The 27,935-nt window shown below is 27.2% G+C and overlaps 8 protein-coding genes and 1 long non-coding RNA gene across 9 annotated transcripts; 8 read left to right on the forward strand and 1 right to left on the reverse strand.

The window, feature by feature from the left end:
* The first annotated feature begins 993 nt into the window (after positions 1-993).
* On the forward strand, positions 994-2,515 carry LOC128955074 (uncharacterized). Its single transcript, XM_054300711.1, has 3 exons — positions 994-1,805; positions 2,081-2,255; positions 2,332-2,515. Exons 1-3 carry the CDS (start codon positions 1,001-1,003, stop codon positions 2,513-2,515), a joined length of 1,164 nt encoding a protein of 387 aa, XP_054156686.1. The 5' UTR covers positions 994-1,000.
* A 448-nt stretch (positions 2,516-2,963) lies between these two features.
* On the forward strand, positions 2,964-4,364 carry LOC128955075 (uncharacterized). Its single transcript, XM_054300712.1, has 2 exons — positions 2,964-3,786; positions 4,174-4,364. The coding sequence occupies exons 1-2, from the start codon at positions 2,982-2,984 to the stop codon at positions 4,362-4,364; spliced, it is 996 nt and encodes a 331-aa protein (XP_054156687.1). The 5' UTR covers positions 2,964-2,981.
* Positions 4,365-4,879: 515 nt separating this feature from the next.
* LOC128955076 (uncharacterized) lies at positions 4,880-6,689 on the forward strand. The gene is made up of 4 exons (XM_054300713.1): positions 4,880-4,911; positions 4,992-5,797; positions 6,252-6,432; positions 6,500-6,689. Exons 2-4 carry the CDS (start codon positions 5,041-5,043, stop codon positions 6,687-6,689), a joined length of 1,128 nt encoding a protein of 375 aa, XP_054156688.1. The 5' UTR covers positions 4,880-4,911; positions 4,992-5,040.
* Positions 6,690-7,065: 376 nt separating this feature from the next.
* Positions 7,066-8,744, reverse strand: LOC128955077 (serine protease DegP homolog). The gene is made up of 3 exons (XM_054300714.1): positions 7,890-8,744; positions 7,327-7,501; positions 7,066-7,249 (listed from the first exon to the last, which is right to left on the reverse strand). Exons 1-3 carry the CDS (start codon positions 8,479-8,481, stop codon positions 7,066-7,068), a joined length of 951 nt encoding a protein of 316 aa, XP_054156689.1. The 5' UTR covers positions 8,482-8,744.
* Positions 8,745-9,148: 404 nt separating this feature from the next.
* On the forward strand, positions 9,149-10,769 carry LOC128955078 (uncharacterized). The gene is made up of 4 exons (XM_054300715.1): positions 9,149-9,159; positions 9,229-10,109; positions 10,258-10,438; positions 10,547-10,769. Exons 1-4 carry the CDS (start codon positions 9,149-9,151, stop codon positions 10,767-10,769), a joined length of 1,296 nt encoding a protein of 431 aa, XP_054156690.1.
* Positions 10,770-12,662: 1,893 nt separating this feature from the next.
* On the forward strand, positions 12,663-14,144 carry LOC128955081 (uncharacterized). Its single transcript, XM_054300717.1, has 3 exons — positions 12,663-13,431; positions 13,595-13,775; positions 13,916-14,144. The coding sequence occupies exons 1-3, from the start codon at positions 12,729-12,731 to the stop codon at positions 14,142-14,144; spliced, it is 1,113 nt and encodes a 370-aa protein (XP_054156692.1). The 5' UTR covers positions 12,663-12,728.
* Positions 14,145-17,326: 3,182 nt separating this feature from the next.
* On the forward strand, positions 17,327-18,705 carry LOC128955083 (uncharacterized). The gene is made up of 3 exons (XM_054300720.1): positions 17,327-18,101; positions 18,169-18,406; positions 18,489-18,705. The coding sequence occupies exons 1-3, from the start codon at positions 17,327-17,329 to the stop codon at positions 18,703-18,705; spliced, it is 1,230 nt and encodes a 409-aa protein (XP_054156695.1).
* Positions 18,706-22,301: 3,596 nt separating this feature from the next.
* LOC128955085 (piggyBac transposable element-derived protein 4-like) lies at positions 22,302-23,936 on the forward strand. The gene has a single exon (XM_054300722.1). The coding sequence runs from the start codon at positions 22,302-22,304 to the stop codon at positions 23,934-23,936; it is 1,635 nt and encodes a 544-aa protein (XP_054156697.1).
* A 3,211-nt stretch (positions 23,937-27,147) lies between these two features.
* On the forward strand, positions 27,148-27,679 carry LOC128956259 (uncharacterized). The gene is made up of 3 exons (XR_008484508.1): positions 27,148-27,230; positions 27,323-27,419; positions 27,505-27,679. It is a non-coding gene; the product is annotated as an uncharacterized LOC128956259 (long non-coding RNA).
* Positions 27,680-27,935: the final 256 nt, after the last annotated feature.

Genomic DNA, 27,935 nt, shown 5'->3' on the forward strand with positions numbered 1-27,935 from the left:
TAATAACAATAACAAATCTTAAATTACAATTAAATAAAAACTCTATTAACTGATTAAAACATTGAAACCCATACTAATGACAATATGTCATAATATTACAATTACTTTTATAATAAAATATACAATAATAAAAATATATATGTTGTACATACCATGCGTACAACATTTACAATTGTATTAAAATAATAAATAATATTACAAATAATTATAAAATATAAATTGCGTAACACTATACATTGAGACCGGGATTGAAATTAGGACTTATTATATTCAATACTATTGATGACAATAATACTGATCTGATAATTGATAATACATTACCCGAATCCGTGAATTAGTAAGTAATTAATTGTTAGAAATAGTTTTACTTTAAGTATTTTTTTAATATGATTTTATATATTTTTTTGTTATTGTTTGAACAGTAAATTTATTGGCCATAAAATTATTGATACAAATATCCAACAAATAGCTAACCAACTCAATGGTCTGACCCGTGATAACAATATTATTGCATTGACTATGAGGTCTATGGCGGACACTACCAAACAATCGGAGTTAATGTCGATGACTGCCATTGATTATACTCAACAAAATTTACCCATTATTTTATAATAGAGTTATTTAGTTATATTATCTAAAATTATTTTTAATCTAATATAATTAATATATTGATTATTTTTATTATTAAACAGTTAATTTGTATAACAATGCTATTATTATTATTATTATTAGAAACACAATTAATTAAAATAATATTAATTTTTTGAATTTTGAAATCTTTTTTCTGTTTAATTTATTATATCATTATTTTTTTGTTAAAATATTTATTTGTAAAAAATATGTATATATTCAAGTCGATAATCAAATATAATAAAAGGTTATTTTTTTAGTTATGTAATATAAGATATATATATATAATTATATAAATAAAATATTTGCTAATATTTGCAGATTATTTAGTGTGTTATGCATACCATCATCACTGATGGCGGCGGCGATAATGGCATACAATAAGTGGCCAACAAATAGCAACAGTAATCGTAACCAACTGTTGTCTTCAAATGGCAAATGGTTTCAAACCAATAGATTGAGACCGTTATCATCACATCCCTGGCCAACATCAACAACAACAACAATACGATCGGCATATACTATCAATAATAAGGTCGACGACATCGATATTGTGGACATTAAACGCCAGTCCAATGAAACAATGGTTAAGATTATAATACAGTCGTTTGCGGACTTCAATAGAATCATATCAAACGGTTCGGGATTTCGGTTGATTGGCAACGAACTGACTATCATAACGAATGCACATGTAGTCAGCGGTAGTCATTTGGTTGCAGTGCTAATGCATTTCAATGGTCACCTGGCTGTCTTGCCGGCCACTGTCGCCTATGTTGAACAGCACCGGGATCTGGCTATGTTGCAGTTGCAGATTGATATTATAAATAGAGATCATTTTCAGGCCCTACCGTTTAGACAATCAACTCCGTCTGTGAACGATATGTTAGGCGAACCGGTGGCCTGTATTGGCCATACACAGGCATTGGGTGAAAAGTCATGTCATCAGGGTATTGTCCAATCGGTGGGTACTACTGTTGGCCAACAAAATAAATGGGAAAAAATTGGACTGTTAGTTACCGATGAATTGTGTCCACTGGTCATGCATTCGGCACCCATATTACCCGGCTATTCGGGTGGTCCGGCCCTAACATCCAGTGCTCAAGTGTTTGGCGTACAGGTTATGGTTAAACTCAAAGAGGATTTTAGTTTTGCCATCACTTTAACTGATTTATTAGGTAGTAGTAGTAGTAGTAGTAGTAGTAGTAGTAGTAGTAGTAGTAGTAGTAGTAGTAGTAGTAGTAGTAGTAGTAGTAGTAGTAGTAGTAGTAGTAGTAGTAGTAGTAGTAGTAGTAGTAGTAGTAGTAGTAGTAGTAGTAGTAGTAGTAGTAGTAGTAGTAGTAGTGATAATAATAATAATAGTCTAATAGCTATATCTTATAATCTTTTATCACCAAATAATATAATATGATTTCAATTTAATAATTATTATATCTTTTTTGTTTGAATATAGATTTTATTGAAAATAGTAAACAGTATGCAATGGGACTCAATGTTAGACAATTGATACGTAAACAACGGTATACATTAGCACCGGGATATAAATTAGGATTGATTTTATCCAATACTATTGATGGCAATAATACTGAGTTGACAATTGAGAATATAATACCTCAATCGCGTAATATGTAATTACAAAATTAATAAATATTTTTTTTATTGATTGAATTAATTGATTATTATTTGTTTGTTTTGTGTGTACAGTAAATATATTGGCCAACAAATAGCTAATACAGATATCAAACAATTGACTGATAATCTCAATACAATTACATCAAAGAAAACTACATTAAGAGTATCGGTTAGGAAAGAGTCTAATAAGCCATTGATGTTAACATTGATGACTGCCATTGATTATACTGAACCTAATTTACCCATTATTTTCTAAAATTATATTTATTTATTGTTTTTTTTGTCGGTATTGTTTTATATTTAAAAAAATAAAAAAAACTTGAATTAAATAATTTTAACGTAATTTAATCTAATAGATTTATTTTTAATTAATTACATTACTATTAATTTGTACAACAAATGCATAAAACAAAAAAAAATAATTAATTAAAAAACGAGATATTTTCTAATATTTATATTTAAATATTTTTGTTTTGTTTTAACTTTAACTTTATAGTAAAACTTATAATAATTAAATGTTTATTATTATTATTATTATTTTTAAATATGTATAAATTCAGGTCTACTATAATAGGATATCATAAGTTAGTTTCTGTTATAATTCAATATTAAAATAATAATAATAATAATCAAAAATATATAAATAGTAAAACAAAAACAATAAAATATATGATAATATTTTTAGCAGATTATTGAGTGTCTTAACCATACCATCATCACTGATGGCGACGGCAGTGATAATGACATACAATAAGTGGCCAACAAATAGCAACAGTAATCGTAACCAACTGTTATTGTCTGACAAATGGTTTCAAACCAATAGATTCAGACCGTTATCATCACATCCCTGGCCAACAACGACAACAACAACAATACGATCGGCATATACTATCAAAGATGACCAAAACATTAATATTTTGGACATTAAGTACTGGTCGGATCAGACAGTGGTCAGAATTTTTGTATCACAATTAGATGATTGCGACCAATCGATAGCCGACGGAAGCGGTTTTCGGGTAAATGGCGACGAAATGATGATCATTACCAGCGCACATGTAGTCAAAGGATCCAATTTAGTTGAAGTACTTATGCATTATTATGGTTATCTCAATATGCTATTGGCTCAAGTAGTCTATGTTGAACAGCACCGGGATCTGGCACTCCTGAATGTTATCAATCTAGACAGCGATCGCTTTCAATCGTTACCGTTTGACACTCGGTCGGCCAACGATCTTATTGGCCAACCAGTGGCCAGTATTGGTCATATGGAAACCATTGGCGAAAAATCATGTCAATCGGGTATTATCCAGTCTATCGGTATGACTAATAGACAACAGCGCCCTTCAGGACAAATATATCATCATTTTTATGCCGAATCGTGTCCACTGTTAAGCCATTCGTCGCCAATATTTTTCGGCTATTCAGGCGGTCCGGCCCTAACATCGCTAAGCCATATGATTGGTGTCCAGACTTCTGGCCGATGGGCTGAAGGTTTCTATTATGCCGTTACTTGCAGTGAAATATTCGGTAATAACTCATAGATAGATATATAGATAGATATATAGATAGATATATAGATAGATATATAGATCGATATATAGATAGATATATAGATAGATATATAGATAGATATATAGATAGATATATAGATAGATATATAGATAGATATATAGATAGATATATAGATAGATATATAGATAGATATATAGATAGATATATAGATAGATATATAGATAGATATATAGATAGATATATAGATAGATGTATAGATAGATGTATAGATAGATGTATAGATAGATATATAGATAGATATATAGATAGATATACAGTATATACTGTATATAATCAATTAGCACCGGTATATAAATATATACTTAATAACATAATTATATTACTGTATATATATATGTATAGATTTTATTGGAAATTATATACATTATGCAGTCAATGGATTCATTGATAGACAATTGAATCGCACAGTAAGCTATACATTGAGACCGGGATTGAAATTAGGACTGATTTTATTGTCCAATACTATTGATGACAACAACAACAGTACTGAGTTTACAATTGTGAATACAATACCCGAATCGCCTAATGTGTAAGTAATTGGTATTATTATTATTTTACTAATAAATCTAATAATAATAGTTTTTAAACAAAAAATATATAAATATTTTACTATAATTTGTTTCTTACAGTAAATTTATTGGCCAACAAATTATGGATACAACTATCCATGAATTGACTAACAAACTCAATGGTCTAACCCGTGATAAAAACAATATAATTATATTGACTATGAAAACAACGTTGACTGACAAACAATGGCAGATAAAGTTGATGTCAGCCATCGATTATAATGAAACAAATTTACCCATTATTTTCTAATTTCTAATTAATACTTTTTATTTTATATATATAGTATATTACAGTTTAATTAAATAAATAATTTGTGCAACAATTGAGATTGAGATTATCACACAATTAGTTGCGAAAAAATAAATAAATATTATTTATTTAGTAATATTTAAATTTGAACTTTTGAATGTTTAATACTATATATACTGTATATATAATATACATATATCATACAGTATATTTAAATTAAAATATGTATAAATTTAGGTCTACTATAGCATTATATCATCGGTTAGTTTCAGTTATTTTCAATATAATAATAATTTTTAATTAATTAAAAATAAAAAAAAAATATTTGATAATATTTGCAGATTATTGAGTGTGTTATCCATACCATCATCACTGGCGGCGGCGGCAGTGATGATAATGGCATACAAATGTCAAACAAAAAGGTCTAATAGTAATACTAAACAACTAATGTTATCGCATCATCACTGGTGGCCAACAATACGATCGGTACATACGATCAAAAAAGATAAGCAAAACATTAATATTCAGGACATTAAGCAACGGTCGGACCAAACAGTAGTCAAAGTAGTCGTACCGTCCTATCAGGACAGCAACAAATGTATATCCTTCGGGTCAGGATTTCGGGTAAATGGCGACGAAATGATGATCATAACCAATGCACATGTAGTCCAAGGCAGTCAATTGGTTGGACTGATAATGCATTTGAATGGTTGGCTTGATTTGCTAACCGGTTTGGTCTGTTATGTTGAACCCCAACGAGATCTGGCATTGATTGAGCTGAAAAATGTGGACAACGACCGGTTTCACGCCCAGCCGTTTGACATTAGTCGGCAGCAAACAAATAAATCAAATATTTTTGCCGAACCAGTAGCCAGTATTGGTCCGACGGAAACATTAGGCTGTAAATCATGTCAGTCGGGTATTGTCCAAACCCATGGTATTACTGTTGGCCAACAGCGTACGGCCGGTCAGATTGTTATTTATTCAATCGATGATTCAACTCGACTGATAAGGCATTCATCAGAAACAATAATAGGCTATTCGGGTGGTCCGACCCTAACATCGGAGGCCAATGTTATTGGTGTCCAAGTTATGAATAGAGTTAGGGAAAGATTTTCGTTCGGCATTACTTGCAATGATATATTTGGTAAATAATAATAATAGATATACTTATAGATATTCATACCTATGTGTATGTGTATGTGTATGTGTATGTGTATGTGTATGTGTATGTGTATGTGTATGTGTATGTGTATGTGTATGTGTATGTGTATGTGTATGTGTATGTGTATGTGTATGTGTATGTGTATGTGTATGTGTATGTGTATGTGTATGTGTATGTGTATGTGTATGTGTATGTGTATGTGTATGTGTATGTGTATGTGTATGTGTATGTGTATGTGTATGTGTATGTGTATGTGTATGTGTATGTGTATGTGTATGTGTATGTGTATGTGTATGTCTGAGTGTGCATGTATGCATGTGTGTTTTGTGTGTTTGAGGAAGGGTTAGGTAGTGGTGGTGGTGGTATTATTTAATTAAACTGTATATATAATAATAGTAATTAATTAAATGTTTTCTATATATATTGTATTTAACAGATTTTTTAGCTAATAGTAGACACTATAGACTCAATGGATTCAATGATAGACGATTGCAGCGCACAGTAAGCTATACATTGAGACCGGGATATAAATTAGGACTAATTGTATCCAATAATACTATTGATGACAACAATACTGATCTGATAATTGATAGTTCATTACCAGAATCACTTAATTAGTAAGTAATTAATTGTTTGAAATTATAATAATAATAATTATTATTATTTGTTTGTTTGTTTGAACAGTGAATATATTGGCCATCAAATTATTGATACAAATATCCGACAGATAGCTAACCAACTCAATGGTGTGAACCCTAATAACAATATTATTTCATTGACTATGAGATCTATGGCGGACACTACCAAACAATGGCAGTTAATGTCGATGACTGCCATTGATTATACTCAACAAAATTTACCCATTATTTTCTAATTGTATTTTTTTTATATATATATATATTGTTGTTGTATTTATTTGTTTTATTATCTAAATATTTGTTCATTTAATAAATTATATGACCATTAATTAAAATAAAAGTTTAAATAAATATTTTAATTTTCTGACATTTTATTATTATTATTATTATGTGTGTGTGTGTGGAAAGGTTAGGTGTGATTTAATTAAACTGTAATAATTAATAATAAATATTATTAAATTTATAGTAACAACAAAAAAACTTTTTTTTTCTTTAAATATCCATATATATATGCAGTATATAACAATTATAATATTAATATACAAAATTTTTATTATCAATAAAACCTATATATATATATATATAGAAATACAATTAAAAAATACAATATAATTAGAAAATAATGGGTAAATCAGGTTCAGTATAATCAATGGCAGTCATCAATGTTAACATCAATGGCTTATTAGACTCTTTCCTAACCGATACTCTTAATGTAGTTTTCTTTGATGTAATTGTATTGAGATTATCAGTCAATTGTTTGATATCTGTATTAGCTATTTGTTGGCCAATATATTTACTGTACATAAAAATCAAATAAACAAATAATCAATTAATTTAATAAATTAAACCAAAAATATATTTTTTTGTAATTACATATTACGCGATTGAGGTATTATATTCTCAATTGTTAACTCAGTATTGTTGCCATCAATAGTATTGGATAAAATCAATCCTAATTTATATCCCGGTGCTAATGTATAGCGTTGTTTACGTATCAATTGTCTAACATTGAGTCCCATTGCATACTGTTTACTATTTTCAATAAAATCTATATTCAAACAAAAAAGATATAATAATTATTAAATTGAATTTAAACTGAAGATTATAAGATATAGCTATTAGTCTACTACTACTACTACTACTACTACTACTACTACTACTACTACTACTACTACTACTACTACTACTACTACTACTACTACTACTACTACTACTACTACTACTACTACTACTACTACTACTACTACTACTACTACTACTACTACTACTACTACTACTACTACTACTACTACTACTACTACTACTACTACTACTACTACTACTACTACTACTACTACTACTACTACTACTACTACTACTACTACTACTACTACTACTACTACTACTACTACTACTACTACTACTACTACTACTACTACTACTACTACTACTACTACCTAATAAATCAGTTAAAGTGATGGCAAAACTAAAATCCTCTTCAAGTTTAACCATAACCTGTACGCCAAACACTTGAGCCGTGGATGTTAGGGCCGGACCACCCGAATAGCCGGGTAATATGGGTGCCGAATGCATGACCAGTGGACACGATTCATGGGCATCGACTAGTAAAATTTCATACGGTCTATATTGATGGCCAACATTAATACCGACTGATTGGACAATACCCGTATGACACGATTTTTCACCCAATGTCCTGGTATGGCCAATACAGACAACTGGTTCGCCTAACATATCGTTTACTTGAGTTGATTGGCTAAACGGTAAGGCCTGGTAGTGATCGCTCTCTATATGATTAATTAGCAACTCCAACATAGCCAGATCCCGGTGCTGTTCAACATACGTGACAGTGGCCGGCAAGACAGCCAACTGTCCATTGAAATGCATTAGCAGTGCAACCAAATGACTACCGCTGACTACATGTGCATTCGTTATGATTGACAGTTCGCTATTGCCATTCATCCGGAATCCTGAACCGTTTGATAAGATTTTATCGAAGTCTGCAAACGAAGGTATCATAATCTTAACCATTGTTTGATTAGATTGGCGTTTAATGTCCACAATATCGATGTCGTCGACATTATTATGGATAGTATGTGCCGATCGTATTGTCGTTGTTGTTGATGATGCTGGCCAGGGATACGATGATCGTAATCTGTATCTATTGGTTTGAAACCGTTTGCCATTTGAAAACAACAACAATTGGTTACGATTACTGTTGCTATTTGTTTGCCATTTGCGGTAAGCGATTACCGCTACCGCCGCCGCCGCCGCCAGTGATGATGGTATTGATAATACCTTTAATAGTCTGTAAATATTGTTAAATATTTTATTATTATTATTATTATTATTATCATCAATATATTGTATAATTTATTAAAAAAAAACCTATTTAATTTTGTAGTCAATTTAAATATATGCATATTGGCGCACATAATAATAATAATACATTGATTATATTATGTGTGTGCGCGTGAATTAATTAAAAAAATTATTTATTTTACGTAACATAACGTATATATATATAATATATTATTGTATATCGTATAGTGTATTACAAGTATTGTAGTAATTCATTAAATTTTATAAATATATTTGAATTATTTTTGTTGTTGTATTAAAATATTGTTTTTTTTTCATGTCTATTGAATAATTATGTATAGATTTGTATATATATTATATATATAGAAAAGCCTATATGTACTTGAGGTTTGTTTTTATAATAAAAAAACAAAAATATAAATATAATACATTAGTCAATAATCTTATATCTTACAGATCAATGGGTTTATTATGCATACCATTATCATCAATGGTATGGCTGATGGCATACAATAGGCGACTGTTTAGTTGGCAATCGTTTCGGACAACAACAACAACAACAACCAGTAGTGGCCGGACATTGACTACAAAAGCAAACAACAATCGGTATCCGTGTCTTAGATCGGCGGCGCTTATGGCTGTCAACAATGGAAACACCGCCGATAATGGCTTCGATATGATTGACATGAAAACCAAATGCATCCGATCGATAGGTCATGTTTTACGACCTAAAATTGACGATAGTTTATATAGAATTATAGGCGAAGGAACGGGTGTTTTTGTTGTCGACGACAACGACCACAACTGCAGTCGTCTACTGTTAACCTGTTATCATGTGGTCAAACATAATCCGATAGTTTGGATACAATATGTCAGGAGCTATGATAATCATAGATTAGCCATATGTCCGATGAATTTGGCCGACGTTGTGTATGTAGAGCCGCACTGGGATTTGGCTGTAGTACGGCTCCGGGATCCGTCACCATTACCAGTCTATAATACGTCGACACCAATGCCGATAACTACTAGTCCAGTTAGTATCGATTTTGGCCAACCGGTAGCTATAATCGGTCATGGTAGTTCTATATACTTTCAACTACACCCGGGTATGATTAGGACACCATTGGTCGACAACAATATGCTTCCGTATAACTATTATGTTAGTACAGTAGCTGTTGGCGAACAATTACCGATCATAACTAGCAATACTATGAATATACCGGGTTTTTCGGGAAGTCCACTCATCGATACCAGTGGCCAATTGTGTGGTCTTGTTTGGGGCGGTATTATTAAACTATTTCTGATAACATTTGCTATCGACTATAAAACATTGTCAGGTATTTTCAGCGCAAATAATAAATAGATAGATATACTGTTTAAATATGTTTAATAATTAATCAATTTATAAATTATATATCGTATATACAGTATATATATATAATGTAAAACATTTTTTTAATTTTTTTGTTTCTCAAAAATACAAAGCGTTTATCGAAAGGGCTATAGTTTATGAAAGAGAGGGTAGAAGACAAACCCGTCTAAGGGAACGATATGAATGGTATAATCAGTCCAATAGACGACTAATGGGTATAATAGTTACTACACAACCGATTTCCGGTAGTTTTACTGTACAGTCGGCACTTCCCATAGCCTCAACTGATGCAATGTTTGTTGTTGTTATTATTATAATATATAAATTTATATATATATTATTGTTATCAATATATTATAACTTTAATTATTTGTTTGTTTGTTTGGTCCCAAACAACACCAGTGGTATTATCGGTAGACATATTTGTAAAGTTAACGGTCAGGTATGCAACACTATCAATGATATCCGATTGGCTATCAATAATAGATCGCAAATCAAAGTGACCACTTGGTCTACCATTGATGATGACAGTAGTAGTAGTGATAGTAAGGACAGTATGAAAACCATTAATACTATACTATCTATCGATGAACACGACATTAGTATTATGCCATTAGTTTTTTGATTATCTTAAATATAAATTGAAAATTAATTTAATTTTTCATTATTAATTACAGTATAAATTAAATAATTTACTGTATTTTTTTATAATATTTTTAAAGCTTATTATTTATTGATTTCATTTTATCCGTTTTGTTTTTTTTTTATTTTATCTAATCTATACTGTATTTTAATAACTAATAAAAAAAATTAATTGTTTATAAATTTTTGGTTTGTATTGTTTGTTGATAAGTATTTATACTATTTATATAATATTAGTTGTGTCTATACTGTATTTTATACTCTAAATAATATATTTTTTAAATTGTTATATATTATATATTGTCTTATTTTTTCTACACTAAACTAATTAAAATAAAATGGTATTTAATACAAAAAAATATAAATGAAAAAAATAATTAATTAAATATATTGTGAAATATAGTAAAATATTTTTTGTTTGATATAAACTACAAATCTCTAATCTATGATATAAACAATTTACGTTGATATACACATTATTACGTACATTATATACAAAAATTACGTCGATAAATTCAAATTACGTACATTTTATATACAAATTACGTTGCTGTACATAAATTACGTTGATTAGCATAAATTACGTTAATATACATAAATTACGTTAATATACATAAATTACGTTAATATACATAAATTACGTCGATAAATTCAAATAACGTACATTTTATACACAAATTACGTTGTTGTACATAAATTACGTTGATTAGCATAAATTATGTTGATTTGCACAAATTACGTTGATTTACACATTATTACGTTGATTTACACAAATTACGTCGATAAATTCAAATTACGTACATTTTATACACAAATTACGTATCTGTACATAAATTAAGTTGATTTGCACAAATTACGTTGATTTACACAAATTACGGCAATAAATTCAAATTACGTACATTATAAACACAAATTGTTGTTTTGCACAAATTACGTTAATATACATAAATTACGTCGATAAATTCAAATTACGTACATTTTATACACAAATTACGTTGCTGTACATAGATTACGTTGCTGTACATAAATTACGTTGATTAGCATAAATTACGTTGATTTACATAAATTACGTACGTATAAACAAATTAAAATTCGATATTCAATGTTCGATATTAGATATAGAATATTCGATATAGAATACTCGTAATTCGATATAGTATATTCAATATAGGATATTCGATTTAGAGATTAGATTAGAGATTAGATTAGAGATTAGATTAGAGATTAGAAATTAGATGAGATATACATCAGTTTATGTAACTTTACAAACACTTATTACAGTGTAGATTATGATTTCAATAACATTTAATCAAGTATATTTTCTAAATATTAATTATATCTAATATAAAGTTTTTATTTACTTTGAGTACTACTTAATGTTTATAAATTGTATATAACCCACTGTATGCTACTTAATATTTGTATTTCAATATAAAATAAATATATCCATCATACAATAAAGAAAACTGTCTAGTTTCCACTTTATATTACTGTGTATACTACTTAGTGTTAAAAAATAATAAAACATGTATAAATAATGTAAATCAGGAAAATATAGATCAAAAATTAATTATTTAGTTATTTTTATATTAAAAATGATATATTTTTACATTTTATACTAATTTCTGTTATTATTTAATGTTTCAACAAAATAAAAATAAAAAATAAATATCCATGATGCAATCCTGGAAAAAATCAAAATTTTAGACTATCTCAGTTGTAAATAGTACTAAGTTTTCAATTTATTACATAATAATATCAAACGTTATTACTGTCTCTGAAAAAATTGTATTCATTGAATGTATTATCAATTATACGGTTTATTGGATACCAAATCATCGCTTGACTGACTGTATTGACAATACATTACATACTATATGTACGGTCATTGACTACAAAAGCAAACAACAATCGGTATCCGTGTCTTAGATCGGCGGCGCTTATGGCTGTCAACAATGGAAACACCGCCGATAATGGCTTCGATATGATTGACATGAAAACCAAATGCATCCGATCGATAGGTCATGTTTTACGACCTAAAATTGACGATAGTTTATATAGAATTATAGGCGAAGGAACGGGTGTTTTTGTTGTCGACGACAACGACCACAACTGCAGTCGTCTACTGTTAACCTGTTATCATGTGGTCAAACATAATCCGATAGTTTGGATACAATATGTCAGGAGCTATGATAATCAAAGATTAGCTATATGTCCGATGAATTTGGCCGACGTTGTGTATGTAGAGCCGCACTGGGATTTGGCTATAGTACGGCTCCGGGATCCGTCACCATTACCAGTCTATAATACGTCGACACCAATGCCGATAACTACTAGTCCAGTTAGTATCGATTTTGGCCAACCAGTAGCTATAATCGGTCATGGTAGTTCTATATACTTTCAACTACACCCGGGTATGATTAGGACACCTCAAGTGGACAACAATATGTTGCCGTATAAGTATTATGTTAGTACAGTAGCTGTTGGCGAACAATTACCGCTAATAACTAGCAATACTATGAATATACCGGGTTTTTCGGGTAGTCCACTCATCGATACCAGTGGCCAATTGTGTGGTCTTGTTTGGGGCGGTATTATTAAACTATTTCTGATAACATTTGCTATCGACTATAAAACATTGTCAGGTATTTTCAGCGCAAATAATAAATAGATAGATATACTGTTTAAATATGTTTAATAATTAATCAATTTATTAATTATATATCGTATATACAGTATATATATATAATATAAAATATATTTTTAAAAATTATTATATTTTTTGTTTTGTTTCTCAAAAATACAAAGCGTTTATCGAAAGGGCTATAGTTTATGAAAGAGAGGGTAGAAGACAAACCCGTCTAAGGGAACGATATGAATGGTATAATCAGTCCAATAGACGACTAATGGGTATAATAGTTACTACACAACCGATTTCCGGTAGTTTTACTGTACAGTCGGCACTTCCCATAGCCTCAACTTATGCAATGTTTGTTATTATTATTATTATTATTATTATTATTATTATTATTATTATTATTATTATTATTATTATTATTATTATTATTATTATTATTAATATCATAATATTATAATCATTTTGTTTGTTTGGGTCCCAAACAACACCAGTGGTATTATCGGTAGACATATTTGTAAAGTTAACGGTCAGATATGCAATACTATCAATGATATCCGATTGGCTATCAATAATAGATCGCAAATCAAAGTGACCACTTGGTCTACCATTGATGATGACAGTAGTAGTAGTGATAGTAAGGACAGTATGAAAACCATTGACATCAATACGATAGTAACCATCGATGAACATGACATTAGTATTATGCCATTAGTTTTTTGATTATCTTAAATATAAATTGAAAATTAATTTAATTTTTCAGTATTAATTATAGTATAAATTAAATAATTTACTGTATTTTTTTATAATATATTTTTATAATATTTTTAATCTTATTATTTATTGATTTCATTTTTTTTGTTTTGTTTTTTTTTATTTTGTATTTTATCTAATCTATACTGTATTTATACTATAAAAAAGACTAATAACTAATAAACAAAAAACTTGATTAGTATTGAAAAATTAATTGTAATTTTTGGTTTGTTTTGTTTTGTTTTTTTTTTTTTTGATAAGTATTTTCAACTATTTATATAACATTAGTTGTGTTTAGATTATACAGTATTATAATGTATTAGTGTCGTCAACAACAAAAAATAATAATTAATTATCGGTTTGTTAATCATTTATCTACAATATATTATACTTAATTATAAACCAAAAAAGTCTATAAATAAAGTACAACTAACTAACTACCGGTACTATTATTAGGGGACTATAAGTATAACAATAAACAAATATATATATAACTTATTATTTAACTGAATATATATATATAAATTAACTAAATAGTTATTAGCAACACAAAAAAAAATTTCAAAAATAACAATTATATTTTTTTTTGTAAATTAATTAGTATTTTTAATTAACTGCTATCCTATTATATATGCTGTCCTCGAGTCAAGTGGTCTAATAACCTAATGATGAAAATAATAATTTAAAAAAAAAAATGTTGAGAAATTAATTAACAATTTATTTAATTATTATTATTTAGTTTTTATTTTTTTTTCTAGAAAACAATAGGTAAATCTTGTTGAGTATAATTAATGGCAAACATTGATATTAATTGAATTGGTTGTGAAGTTCTCGAGCATATATACAATGAAATAAATCTGTTATAATTATTTAGTTCATTGATTTCATCAGCTATTTGTTGGATATTTTTAACTAAAATTAGTTGGCCTTTAAATGGACTGTAAAATACAAAAAAAATCAAAACAAAAAATATTAATAATAATAATAATAAATTGCAAACTAATTATTATTAGTATTGATAACAAACTTATTATAAGATTCGGGTAATAATTCAGAAATTTTGAATTCATATTTATTATTATTATTATTATTATTATTGTATAATATAAGTCCTAATTTATATCCCGGTTTCAATGCAAAACGTTTTTCCCGTCTCAGTTGTCTATCGCTTAAGCGTTGGTCGTATTGTACACTATTGTCAAGAAAGTCTATGTGTATGTGTATGTGTATGTGTATGTGTATGTGTATGTGTATGTGTATGTGTATGTGTATGTGTATGTGTATGTGTATGTGTATGTGTATGTGTATGTGTATGTGTATGTGTATGTGTATGTGTATGTGTATGTGTATGTGTATGTGTATGTGTATGTGTATGTGTATGTGTATGTGTATGTGTATGTGTATGTGTATGTGTATGTGTATGTGTATGTGTATGTGTATGTGTATGTGTATGTGTATGTGTATGTGTATGTGTATGTGTATGTGTATGTGTATGTGTATGTGTATGTGTATGTGTATGTGTATGTGTATGTGTATGTGTATGTGTATGTGTATGTGTATGTGTATGTGTATGTGTATGTATGTGTGTGCCGGATACCGGTGCCAGAATTTGATGTTGAGGTTAGAAACAACATAATAATAATAATAATTTATTAATTGTTTGTTTAACAAACAAAAAAATACTATTAAGTATTACCTAAAACACTTGATCCAAGGCTAGCATAATATAATCCTAAGGTTAGTTTGCCAATATTCTGGACACCGAATACAGTGGCCCGGGAAGTCCAGACCGCACCACCCGAATAGCCGGGCAATGCATGTGCCGTATGCATCGTCATTGGCTGATCTTCCGATGAAAACATTAGAAATGGTCTGTCAGGTTCCTGGATATGCCTACACTGTATACACCAGGCTATACAATGACCCGATTGACATGATTTACGGCCGCGACGTTTGGTCGGACCAATAGTGGCCAACGGTTTGGCCAATAGATTAGTTGTTGCGGTTGAAAACAGTTTGCTATCAATTGATTCACTACTGTTTTCAGCTAACAATAGACGTACGATTGCCAGATCCCGGTGCGGCTCTACATAGACAACAGTGGCCGGCAGTCGTTGTTGTTGACGACCATCAAAATTCACGTCAACTTCCAGTAAATGATTTCCGCGGACTACGTGTGCATTGGTTACGATTAACATTTCGGTAACATTACCTACACTAACAACAAACCCGGTACCGACTGTAGCGAATTTGTGACTATTATCAAGTGATGGGACAAGTATTTTGACCACTTTATCGTTGCATCGGTGCTTAATGTCGACAATATTGATGTCGTTGTCATCGTCCTCGACATCATTATTGATAGTATGTGCCGATCGTCTAGTTGTTAGCCATGGATGCAATGCTGACGATAATGTTTCAGTGAATCTATGACTAGTTTGTAACCATTTGTTTGAAACAGTTAGTTGATTGTTGTTTGTCGGCCATGGTTTGTATGCCATCACCGCCACCACCACCACCGACAGTGATGCTGATGATGATGGCATGCATAGCACAGTCCTAGCAATACTAACAAACCTCATAATATACAGTATAGGCTTAAATGTATACATAATTATTCAATAGACATGAAAAACAATATTTTAAATACAAAAATAAATAATTCAAATATTTTTATATAATGTAATGCATTAAAACAATACTTGTAGTACAGTATATACATATATACATATATAATATATATAAATATATATTGTTGTAAATTAAACAAACAAAATATTATAATTCATATTATTATTATAGTGTATAATAAAAATTTATTCATATTTTATTTTTTCTGTATGTGTATAATAAAAACAGTAATAATTAGTTGCAAATAAAAATAAACATATATTAATATATGATATATATATATATATATATATATATATAGACAGCACCTGTAGTTTATGTAAATTAATTATATTATTATTATTATTATCTAAAAAAACACATCAAATGTTTTCATCATATAAATCACTGTATAGTTTATCACAAAATAAACGGTTAGTTATATATTATTATATAAAACTTTACAAAAAAAAAAAATTGAAAAACTCTATACAAATAGACTGTTAGATTTGTTTCTATCGGTTCCATCATTGGCGGCACCAATGTTGGGGACAGTTAGCCGCCGGTACAACCATTTCAGCCATCAATGGCAACCATCACAAGACAGACAGTCATTGAGTTATCCGATTAACCGATGGTTACGATCGGTACAAATGTTTGACGATAGTGACGACGACAACGATATCCTGGATCTGGTAGTCATCAAAAATAAGTGCATAAAATCAGTGATCATACCGTACGGCGTGTCGTTATCGGACAGCAGGTATACACTGTCTAACGGTACGGGTATTGTAGTGGACACTAGCGATCATCTCTGTATAACCAATGCTCATGTAGTTCAAGGATGTACTCATACTGTGGTCTGGATTAATAACAATCAATTGATTGAACAGTTGTACGGCGATGTCATCTATGTTGAACAGCATCTGGATCTGGCAATCATACGGCTCCGGGATGTAGGCGAGGCTAATATTAGACTAGAAAAATTGCATCTCTATTACGATTGGGCACCGGATTTGGGCGAACCGGTAGCCAGTTTTGGTGGCGGAGGCGATACACTCAATACTGTCGGTTCGGGTCTAATAGTCAGACATGGGGTCTATCCGGCGGACATTGACGACGATTACTATACAGTTAGTCTGGTCTATAGTAGTACTGCCGATAGTATACCAATTAGCTATCATACGGCTAGCAGTGGTTACGGTTTTTCTGGCGGTCCTGTCATCGATACCGATGCCAGTGTTATGGGTATACTGTGGGGATCGGCCGGCAATGATGAGGGACCCTATTATTTCATTTATAATAAGTACGTGTACGGTATGTATAGGTTAGATAACTAATAATAATAATAATAATTAAAAAATATATATAAATTGTTTACTAGATTTTATCAAAAGAGCTAAAACCTATATACAAACAAAGTTACCGCTAGTAGTGGAGGACAGACATACAAATTGGTTGTTGAGAGGAACGGTAGGACGAAAGCTGGGTCTGATCTATGCTGTAGACGTCGACACCGGTTTGGCAACTATTCGCGGGTTTTTACCGCAAACTGGTGTCTCGGTTGGTGGCAATCATCTACTGCCGGGTATTCAGTCAATAAAACCGGACATCAATCTACAGTACAGTATATATATTTCAATATTAAAATAATTAAAAAATTAATTAATTTTATTAATTATTTTGTTGTTGTTGTTGTTATAGTGAACTAATTGATGAAACAATAGTAGCCATTAATGGCCAACAGTTTAATGATATCAAACAGTTGATCGTAGCGGTCGACGATATCGGCACCGATGATGGGGAGGACAGTCGTCCTCCTAATAAAAAGATGACACTAACTGTAAGCGGTGTACACAACGGTTTGGACATTGAATTGACGGCCAATGTTAGCGTCGATGAAATGCCAATTAATTTTTAGAGAGAGAGAGAGAGAGAGAGAGAGAGAGAGAAATTAATTAATTAATAAACTAATTTGTTTTAATAAATAAAATGCTTGAAAACTTTATAAACTGTAAATAATAATATAATATAAATTTTTTATAATATAAATATAATTTTTTTTAAATAAATATTAATACAATAAAATAAATAATACATGTTATTATGATTAATTTTTTTCTTAAAAAAATCTTTTATAGATTTTCAACACTTTGTATTTTTTTGTATTTAATAACTAGTATATATATATAATATTAATGTATTGAATATTTTTTAATTAAATTACGATATTTTAATAAATATAATAAACTAAATGCTATTACAAAAAATGTTTTCACAATTTTTAATAACATTTAATTATATTGAATCAAGTTAATTTATATATATATATACTTAAAATATTTAAATTACAATTAATTTTTGGGCACAAATTTAAATAAACATATTTACTGGTCTTATAAATAAATATATGAAAAACAATAAAATATTTAACTTCTAATATAGTTTAAAATATAAAATAAATTATTTTAAAAAAATTATATTACAAAGCTGAATGCATGATAGGACTATTTTTATTAATTATAAAATATTATTATAAATATATAAATAAATAAATCTATTTATATGTTACAGTTTTATTTTATTTTTTTAATAGAAAATTTTGTATTATAGATTAGCAAAATTAAAATATAACTAAATAATATAAATGATACAATTGTTTTATAATTTTTTCATAATTAGATAATATTTTTTTTAATTAAATTAAATTTTTTAATTAAATACAATTTATCGTACAATTTTTATTTTTATTTAATAAATTAATATTAATTAAACATTAATTGTTATATTTAAAACTTAAGAAACTATATATCTCGTGAGATAGTATTTGTGAAAAATTCACAAAAAATCATATATCGCTAACTGATTATTCTGTGAATTTTTCACAAAACCACGTGATCTAATTTTAAGCTTTTGGACCAATCAAAATCAATCATATTTTTAGCGCTTAAATTTTTAGTACAGTAAAACACATTATTGCTAATATAGTTTTATATAATTAAATTTTTTACATTGACTTGAATGAGAAACCTATAGACAGTGTTGTTGTTGTCTATTGAATGCAATGTATCAGTGATTTAGTGTATTGGACTCACAATCGCATTGAAGTGAAATTTACAGTAAATATATGTTATATGTGTTTGTTATGGCAATTGTCGACACCTTTACTGCATATTTAACGCCAAACTATTAACCGATCACTCGATGGACTCATTTGTTGACTAAAAACTATTTTTGCAATTTATTTGTTGTTTATATATATTTGTATTTGTTATCAAAATACACTAATAACCCAATTGTATGACTGATTGTATAATCACTTGATTACTGTATTTATGTGTTATCAGTGTCTTCAGCCAAACATTGAACAGTGGCGGCCATCACATCAGGCAATTGATAACAGACTAAGTCTACAATCAGTGGCAGTCATTGATATTCAATACTGAAACACATCTGGTATTTGATAGTAAACTTCTTAAGAGACTGTGTCCACAATTGATGCAATAATCAGTGGATTGTTTGCTCGCATACAGCGATAAGTTAGTACTCACCAGCGGTTTGCTAAACCGATTGTACGGATTGCCGAGTTTGTCAAACTTAGACATTGAACATCACTGATAGTTACGATTTTAATATCCAATTGTCTGATATATTAACTGCCGATAAGTCGTATGTTTTACCGAAATCATTGCAATCATTGACACTAACACTGGACAACATTACGGCCGCACTGTTTGTCGTGTTTGAAGATACTTAAGGCCATCAATTGACATCATTGGACTTATTTATAAATAACTATTGACGATAATAATAATTATCAGCCATTAATCACAGGTTTTGAACAAATGAAACAATTGAGACAATTGAATATTATTTTGTCAACTAATTTTGATACTGATTTTACCGGCGATTTATTTCAAACAACTGACCGAAACTTTCATTACATGTGAAGACACAATTCATCAAAGCGGACATCAATATTGACAATTGAACGACTGTTTTATACAATTAACAAAATTCAGACAATAATCAGTGAATTGTTTGTTCACATACGGTGATCAATTAGTAGTGACCAGCGGTTCACTAAACCGATTATACCCATTATCGCTAGTTTGCCAAACTTAAAGACATTGAACATCACTGATAGTTATGATTTTAATATCCAATTGACTGATATATTAACTGCCTATAAGTCGTATGTTTTACCGAAATCATTGCAATCATTGACACTAACACTGGATGACATTACACCCGTATTGTTTGTCAAATATTCTGTCGATTTAATTATATTTAAGGTTTATTTTGTAAAAATTGTTTAACTATTTAAGATATTTTCATGGATTAGGCTTTAATGCCAAGTTATAAAAAAAATTTAAAATTTTGTTTGTACGATACGCTATATATATTAATTTTATAACATTTTTAAAAAAAAGTTACAGTTTCTCAAAATATACAGTACATTTGAGACCATACATCAAACATATAAGCACCGATAGATTTCCTCTAACTTATACATGCAAATTGACTTTATATGTATAATAGTTGCAGCGCCTATTGTTATGACTTTACTGCATAGCATTGCTAACTTCCATAGTGTGTCAGTGCATTTAATTCATGTTTGAGACTCATATTAGTGCTAAATATCTATAAGGTTCAGTTTGGGTATTTTTATTTTGAAAAAAATATATTGTTGAGATCTAAATTTAAAGCGATAAAATAGTTTTATTACTATAACAATATTTATTTTTAAAATAAAAATATTTAAATATAATTTTTTCAAAATTATGACAACAGCTCATATTTTAATTAATAATAAATATAAGCGATTGTCTAAATATACCCCAGAATCATTTGCTATAAATATTAATAAAAACCCAAAAAAAGCATTAAATTTTTTTACAATATGTTATAGTTTAAATAATCATAAATTTAACTATATTAAAACATTTAAAAAATATCAGAAAAATAATCCAAAAAATTTCACAAAATTTAAAAAATTTGAGTTAATTGTCCCATCATTTCCAAAAATTTATATAGATATTCCCACTAATTATAATGATTATAAAAATCTAGTATATAAATTAGCCGCATTCAAATTTCATAGATTATTTTGTGAATTTGTTGAAAAACAAATTTTTGAAGAAAAAATAAGATTTTTTAATTGTAGAAAAATTAATAAAAATTAAAATAAATTTGTGTACTAATATATATATTGAAAAATACATAGAAAATTTCTAAGAAACACTATGTCTTGAAAACATATTAAAGTTATGCATTAATTAACGCTTAAAACTTAATTATTAAAAACATTATAACAAATCCTAAATTATATAATTTATTGTAAATATATATGCTTCGCGGTATGAATGTAGATATCAAATTTTCAGACAAATAAAAAACAACTTTTATGAACATAATTACAAATTAACCAATCAAATTATAAAAATAGAATTGTTTTTAATATTAATTTCATTTTAATAACTAAATATTTTTGTTTTTTATTAATATAATTACAGAATGGATTTGAATGATTCTAGTGAGGATGATGAAATTTATTCATTAGTGTTTAATAGTGATAATAATAATAATAATAATGAATGTGATATTGAAAACAGTGACAATAGTGATAATGAAAATTTCGTTAGTTCACAAATAAATGACATTAGTGATTTATGGGAGTGTGATAATTGTGACGCAAATGATTGGTTGCCTCATTTTGATAAAACACCAGGTGCACTCATTGACATACCCGCAAATCCTACTTTACTGTTTGAACAATACTTTTGCGATGAATTTTTACAAAATATTCTTAATTGTTCCAATGAATATGGACTAAAACACAGAGACAATTTTGAACTAATTAATTTGAATGAACTTAAAATTTTTATTGGTATCCAAATATTGATGGGATTAAAGCAAATTCCACAAGAAAAGTCTCATTGGTCAAACGATTCGCTTTATAAAACAGAATTAATTTCTAATGCAATGACACAACAGAGATATCTGACAATCAAACGTTCTATGCATTTTCACAATCAAAATTCAGATATTGCAACTATGGAACTTAATGACCCATTGTTTAGAGTAAGATTATTATTAGACCATATGCCTAAAATCAGTCAACTATTGTATCAACCAAACAAGGAATTAACAGTTGATGAAAGTTTGATTGGATTTCATGGCAAATTTAGCCAAGCTCAATACATGCCTAATAAATCCCATAAGCGCGGTATTAAGTTTTACGTTCTTTGCGAATCCTCAACAGGATTTATGCTAAATTGGCATTGCCATTCCACTAATGATAAAGGGACAGAAAGCTTTAGTGAACAAATTGTTTTGAAATTGTTAGAACATGTTGGTGAATTTTCTGGTCATGAAGTTTACACCGATAATTTTTATACATCAATACCTTTGGCCAAATCATTAATAAATCGAAATATTGGTATCACAGGTACTATCAGAATCAACCGCAAAGGACTTCCTATTAATTTCAAAAAGCCATTCACTAACTCTGAAAAATTGAACAAAACAAAAAGAGGTCCCATCTATATGCGAAATGGGAAAATATGTTGTGTTCAATGGTTTGACAATAAATTAGTTACTGCAATATCGACACATTTAACTAAAGGAGAAGTCCAAAAAGAACGTATTTTATCACAAAATATCACATCAACAATAAATGTCCCAAACATTATTCGACAGTACACAAAATTTATGGCGGGTGTAGATATATATGACCAAAAACTGAGTTACCATCACTACAGCCATCGAGTAGCATTTTGGCCCCAAGTAGTTTGGCATTTAATTACAAATGTGTCGATGAATAACTGTTATGTTATTTACAAATCATCAACTATTAAACCAATGCCATCAGAAGCTTTCAAAAAGCAAATCGCTATTCGTTTAATCAATAATACTGAACATATCCATCACAATGTATTTCGTAATAGTTGTGTTAACTCAAAACTCGTATCAATTAAATCTACCAGCAGATCAAATGTTATGGATTGTTATATTTGTTTCAAAGATCAAAAACCACGTAAGCAAACATCATTTATGTGTGAAAGTTGCAAAAAACCATTATGTGCAAAGACGATGGACAAATCACTGTCATGTTTCCAAAAACATCTTGGATATAAAATAATTGCTTAATTAAATATTTAATATATCAAATTTTGTTGATATTTTAATCAAAGATACAGTTCATTTGAGACATCACCTCATATTAATGCAAAATATATAAGGGTCAGTTTGTGAATTTTTATTTTGAAAAAAATATATTGTTGAGATTATATAAATGGCATTTATATCATTATGCGATAGTTTTGATACCATAACAATATATATTTTTAAAATAAAAATTATTCAACTTTATGATTGGATTTTCTCAAATGCTTTGTATGACTGATTTTAATTAATTAATTATTAATTATATTGATTTAATAATTAAAATGTTTTTAAAATGTATATTTTAAACTTGATTTTCGTGTTTATTTGTTCTTTATATTTAATTGTATTATAATTTTTGTTTAAATATTGTTTTTAAATAACATTTTTTGTTTAATACATTTATATTATTTGTAGACTTTTTTGTGTGTAATACTAATAATTTATACTTTTACTTTTTTATTAAATGTAATTTTTTTATTAATTTTAAGTTTTATTTGATTATAACTTAATTATATTATAGTAAAAAATAATAGATTTTTATTATATTTTAATAATTATATAAATATTATTTAATACTTTTAATTATTAAAATTTAATATTCTTAATATGATAATTTATATTTGTAATTATTTTTTTTTATTATCCAATATTATATTTAAATATTACTGTATGTGTAATATAACTCGTATGTAACTATTATGTAAATTACTTATTGTTTTAAATATAATTTATACATTTTCTTTAATTAAATAATATTTCAAATAACTTTATAATAAATATTATTAATAAATATATTTATAAGTGAAATTTGTTTATATATTTGGCACATACTGTACTTAATTAATATAACAATGAAATTAGAAATCAATTTTGATTGGCTGATGAATGCGCGCGAATTACCGCTGGCCAACAATTTAAACACTTAGCATAAGTTTAATGTATTATTTTTAAACAGTTAGGAGATATATATATATTGAAATTTTTAAAAATTTATGTATAATGTACAAAAATAAATAATATTATTTTATTTTTAACAATGTCAATTATTTAATATTAATTACAAACTAATTATATATATTAGTAATTAATTATATAATATTAATATCAAACTTTTTATCAGATAATTAGTTAAACAAATAAATATTATAAACAAATAGTTTGTAAATATTTAGTTTGTAATATAAATATAAATAAAAAAAATAAAGCGTGCGATAATTTATTTCAATTAAAATATGTAATAATTAGTAAAATTAAAAAAAAATTGTTATAATATTTGCAGCATTTTTTCTAGGTTAACAAAACTAAATTTATATAAAATATTAATAAACTTTTAAAATTGAAATTTAATAAACTTAAAAAATAAATAAATAAATATGTTATTAAAAATAAATTAAAATTTGAAATAATAAATTGTTAAGAATTTTACAATTTTTTAAACAATAAATTAAATATCAGTTTATAATAAACTAAAAATCTATTATATTATGTATTCAAATGTTTTTTTAATTAAAATTTACTTATTTTTACTATTTTTTTAAATATACAATTTTATTTTGATTTACTAGTTTTAATCATTATTGTATAGTTAAGTACAGGTAAAGATAAATAATAATAATAATAATATTATTATTATTATTATATAACAGTAATTTTTTATCTTTTTTATACATAGATATACAGTTTAATATACTGTATATTAGTTAAAACAAAATTATATTATTTAATTCATACAATTGATAATTATTATATATTTATATATTTGAAAAAAATAACAAACAAATATTGCAACCATTGAGATAAAAAAAACAATTGCATTTCAATTGAGTAAAACAATTAAATTTTTTTAAAGGTATATATAGTAAGCAAATTGCTTTAGAAAAAAACAATAAGATATCAAAAAATAAATTAATATTTTAATAAATATAATAATTATTAAATTAACTAAACATTTATATAACACAATGCGTTCAATAGTTGTATCGGTTTTGTTGCTAACATTCATTGCTTTGGGTTTGTATTATAAATTGATTTATAAAAACAAAACTATTATTAAAAAATTTTTTTTATTTTATTTATTAGTTTTGTCTGACAATGATTTGAAGTATTCAAAGACATTGAAAAAAGTCTATAACTTTGAAGAGGGTTTGCATTCATTCATTTAATCAAAAAATTATATAACATTTTAATATTTAATAAAAAATCATTACTTTAATTATCTACCGATCCATCCATCCATTAGGTCATATGATTGCCAACAATAGGACTGGTATTAAATCCAATGACTGTTATATATGTTCGTCTCCCTGTTCGGCCTACTATTGTTGCAGTGGTTCATACCCTCAGTGTTGTCTGGTTGGCGGCCAATGTCGGTGTTGTAGTCGTTAAATAAAAAGACATATTTGATTAAAAAACAAAATTCAATTTATATGTAATAGATATGTACTATACTTATTAATAATGTAATAAAATTAATTAATTAATACAATTTATCAACTGTTATCAATTTAATTACATAATAAATTATTAACTATTTTTGTTTTGTTTTGTATAATATAATTGGATACAACTTATTATTAGAAAATTTAAAAAATAAATAAAATAATGTTTTTTAAATATATATTTTAATGTTTAAATGTTTAAAATTAATATTGAATATAAAATTTTAATTTTTTTTCATAATGTTAATGATGTTAATGATGTATATAATGTAATAATAATGTAAATATTTGTTAAGGTATTACATAAATATTAAGTTATATTATATTTCTAATTAGATTTATTTATTTTTTTTATCAATATTTAAGTTTACTGTAGTTTAAGTAAATAATATTTTTGTTGGTTGTTGTATTGAAAATAAAAATGTGCAACAACAACAAAATTATCAAGGTAATTTTAAAGATTATAAAGTTTGTTAATGTAATACAGTAAACTGTTTGGTAATTATTTATTAATTTTTAGATAAGTTAGTAATTAATTTTAGAAAATAAAATTTTTTTAGAGATAAAAAAAAGATTAAGTTATGAAAACAATTAAATTTTTAAGATATATATATATATATATATATATATATATATATATATATATATATATATATATATATACTGTATATAAATATATATATTATATATATAAACATTTAAAACTGATTCAGAAAAAAATCATTACTAAATAAAACAAATGTTTTTAAAAAAATTAAAATTTTAATCTAATATACAATTAGACTAACAATGCGATCAATAGTTGTATCGGTTTTTTTGCTGGCATTTATTGTTTTGGGTTTGTATTATATTTGATATATATTTAAAAGTTTTTAAAAAAAAACTAAGTTATTATTGAAATATTTTATTTAAATTATATATAAAAAAAAGTTTTATTAAACAATGATTTGGTTTATCCAAAGTCATTGAAAGACAAACTGTTGTCGACTACTAAAACATATACCGTCTATGACTTCAACAAAAAATGGTTTGCATTTAATAATTAATAAAAACAATGTTAAATTTTTAAAAAAAAATTAATTCAAATAATTCAACCGATATTTCAACTATAGGTCTATAGGTTATCATATGGTTGTCCACAACAACAACAACAACACCAACAGCACTGGTATTATTGAATCAGTTGACTGTTTTCAATGTTGGCCTCAACCTCCCTGTTCAATCATTTGCTGCAATTATACGGATCCTATTTGTTGTATTATTGACGGCCAATGTCGGTGTTGTAATCGTTGAAAAAATATTTTAATTAAAAAAAATAAATTATTTTTTAAGTAATTAATTATATTTTCAACTATATATATATATATATATATACATGTATGTAATACATTAAATTAATAAATATATATTAAATAAATAAAAAATTAAATATGTAATAATAATTTTTTATTTTTTAAATAATAATAATAATAATAATTTACTGATAATAACAATTGTTTTAAGTTATAATAAATAAATATTTAGAAAACTTTATTTTATTTTT

This window comes from Oppia nitens, unplaced genomic scaffold (genome assembly GCF_028296485.1).
Source record: "Oppia nitens isolate AA-2021 unplaced genomic scaffold, nextdenovo-longstitch-racon4-pilon3 scaffold2_pilon_pilon_pilon, whole genome shotgun sequence".
Taxonomy (NCBI): domain Eukaryota; kingdom Metazoa; phylum Arthropoda; class Arachnida; order Sarcoptiformes; family Oppiidae; genus Oppia; species Oppia nitens.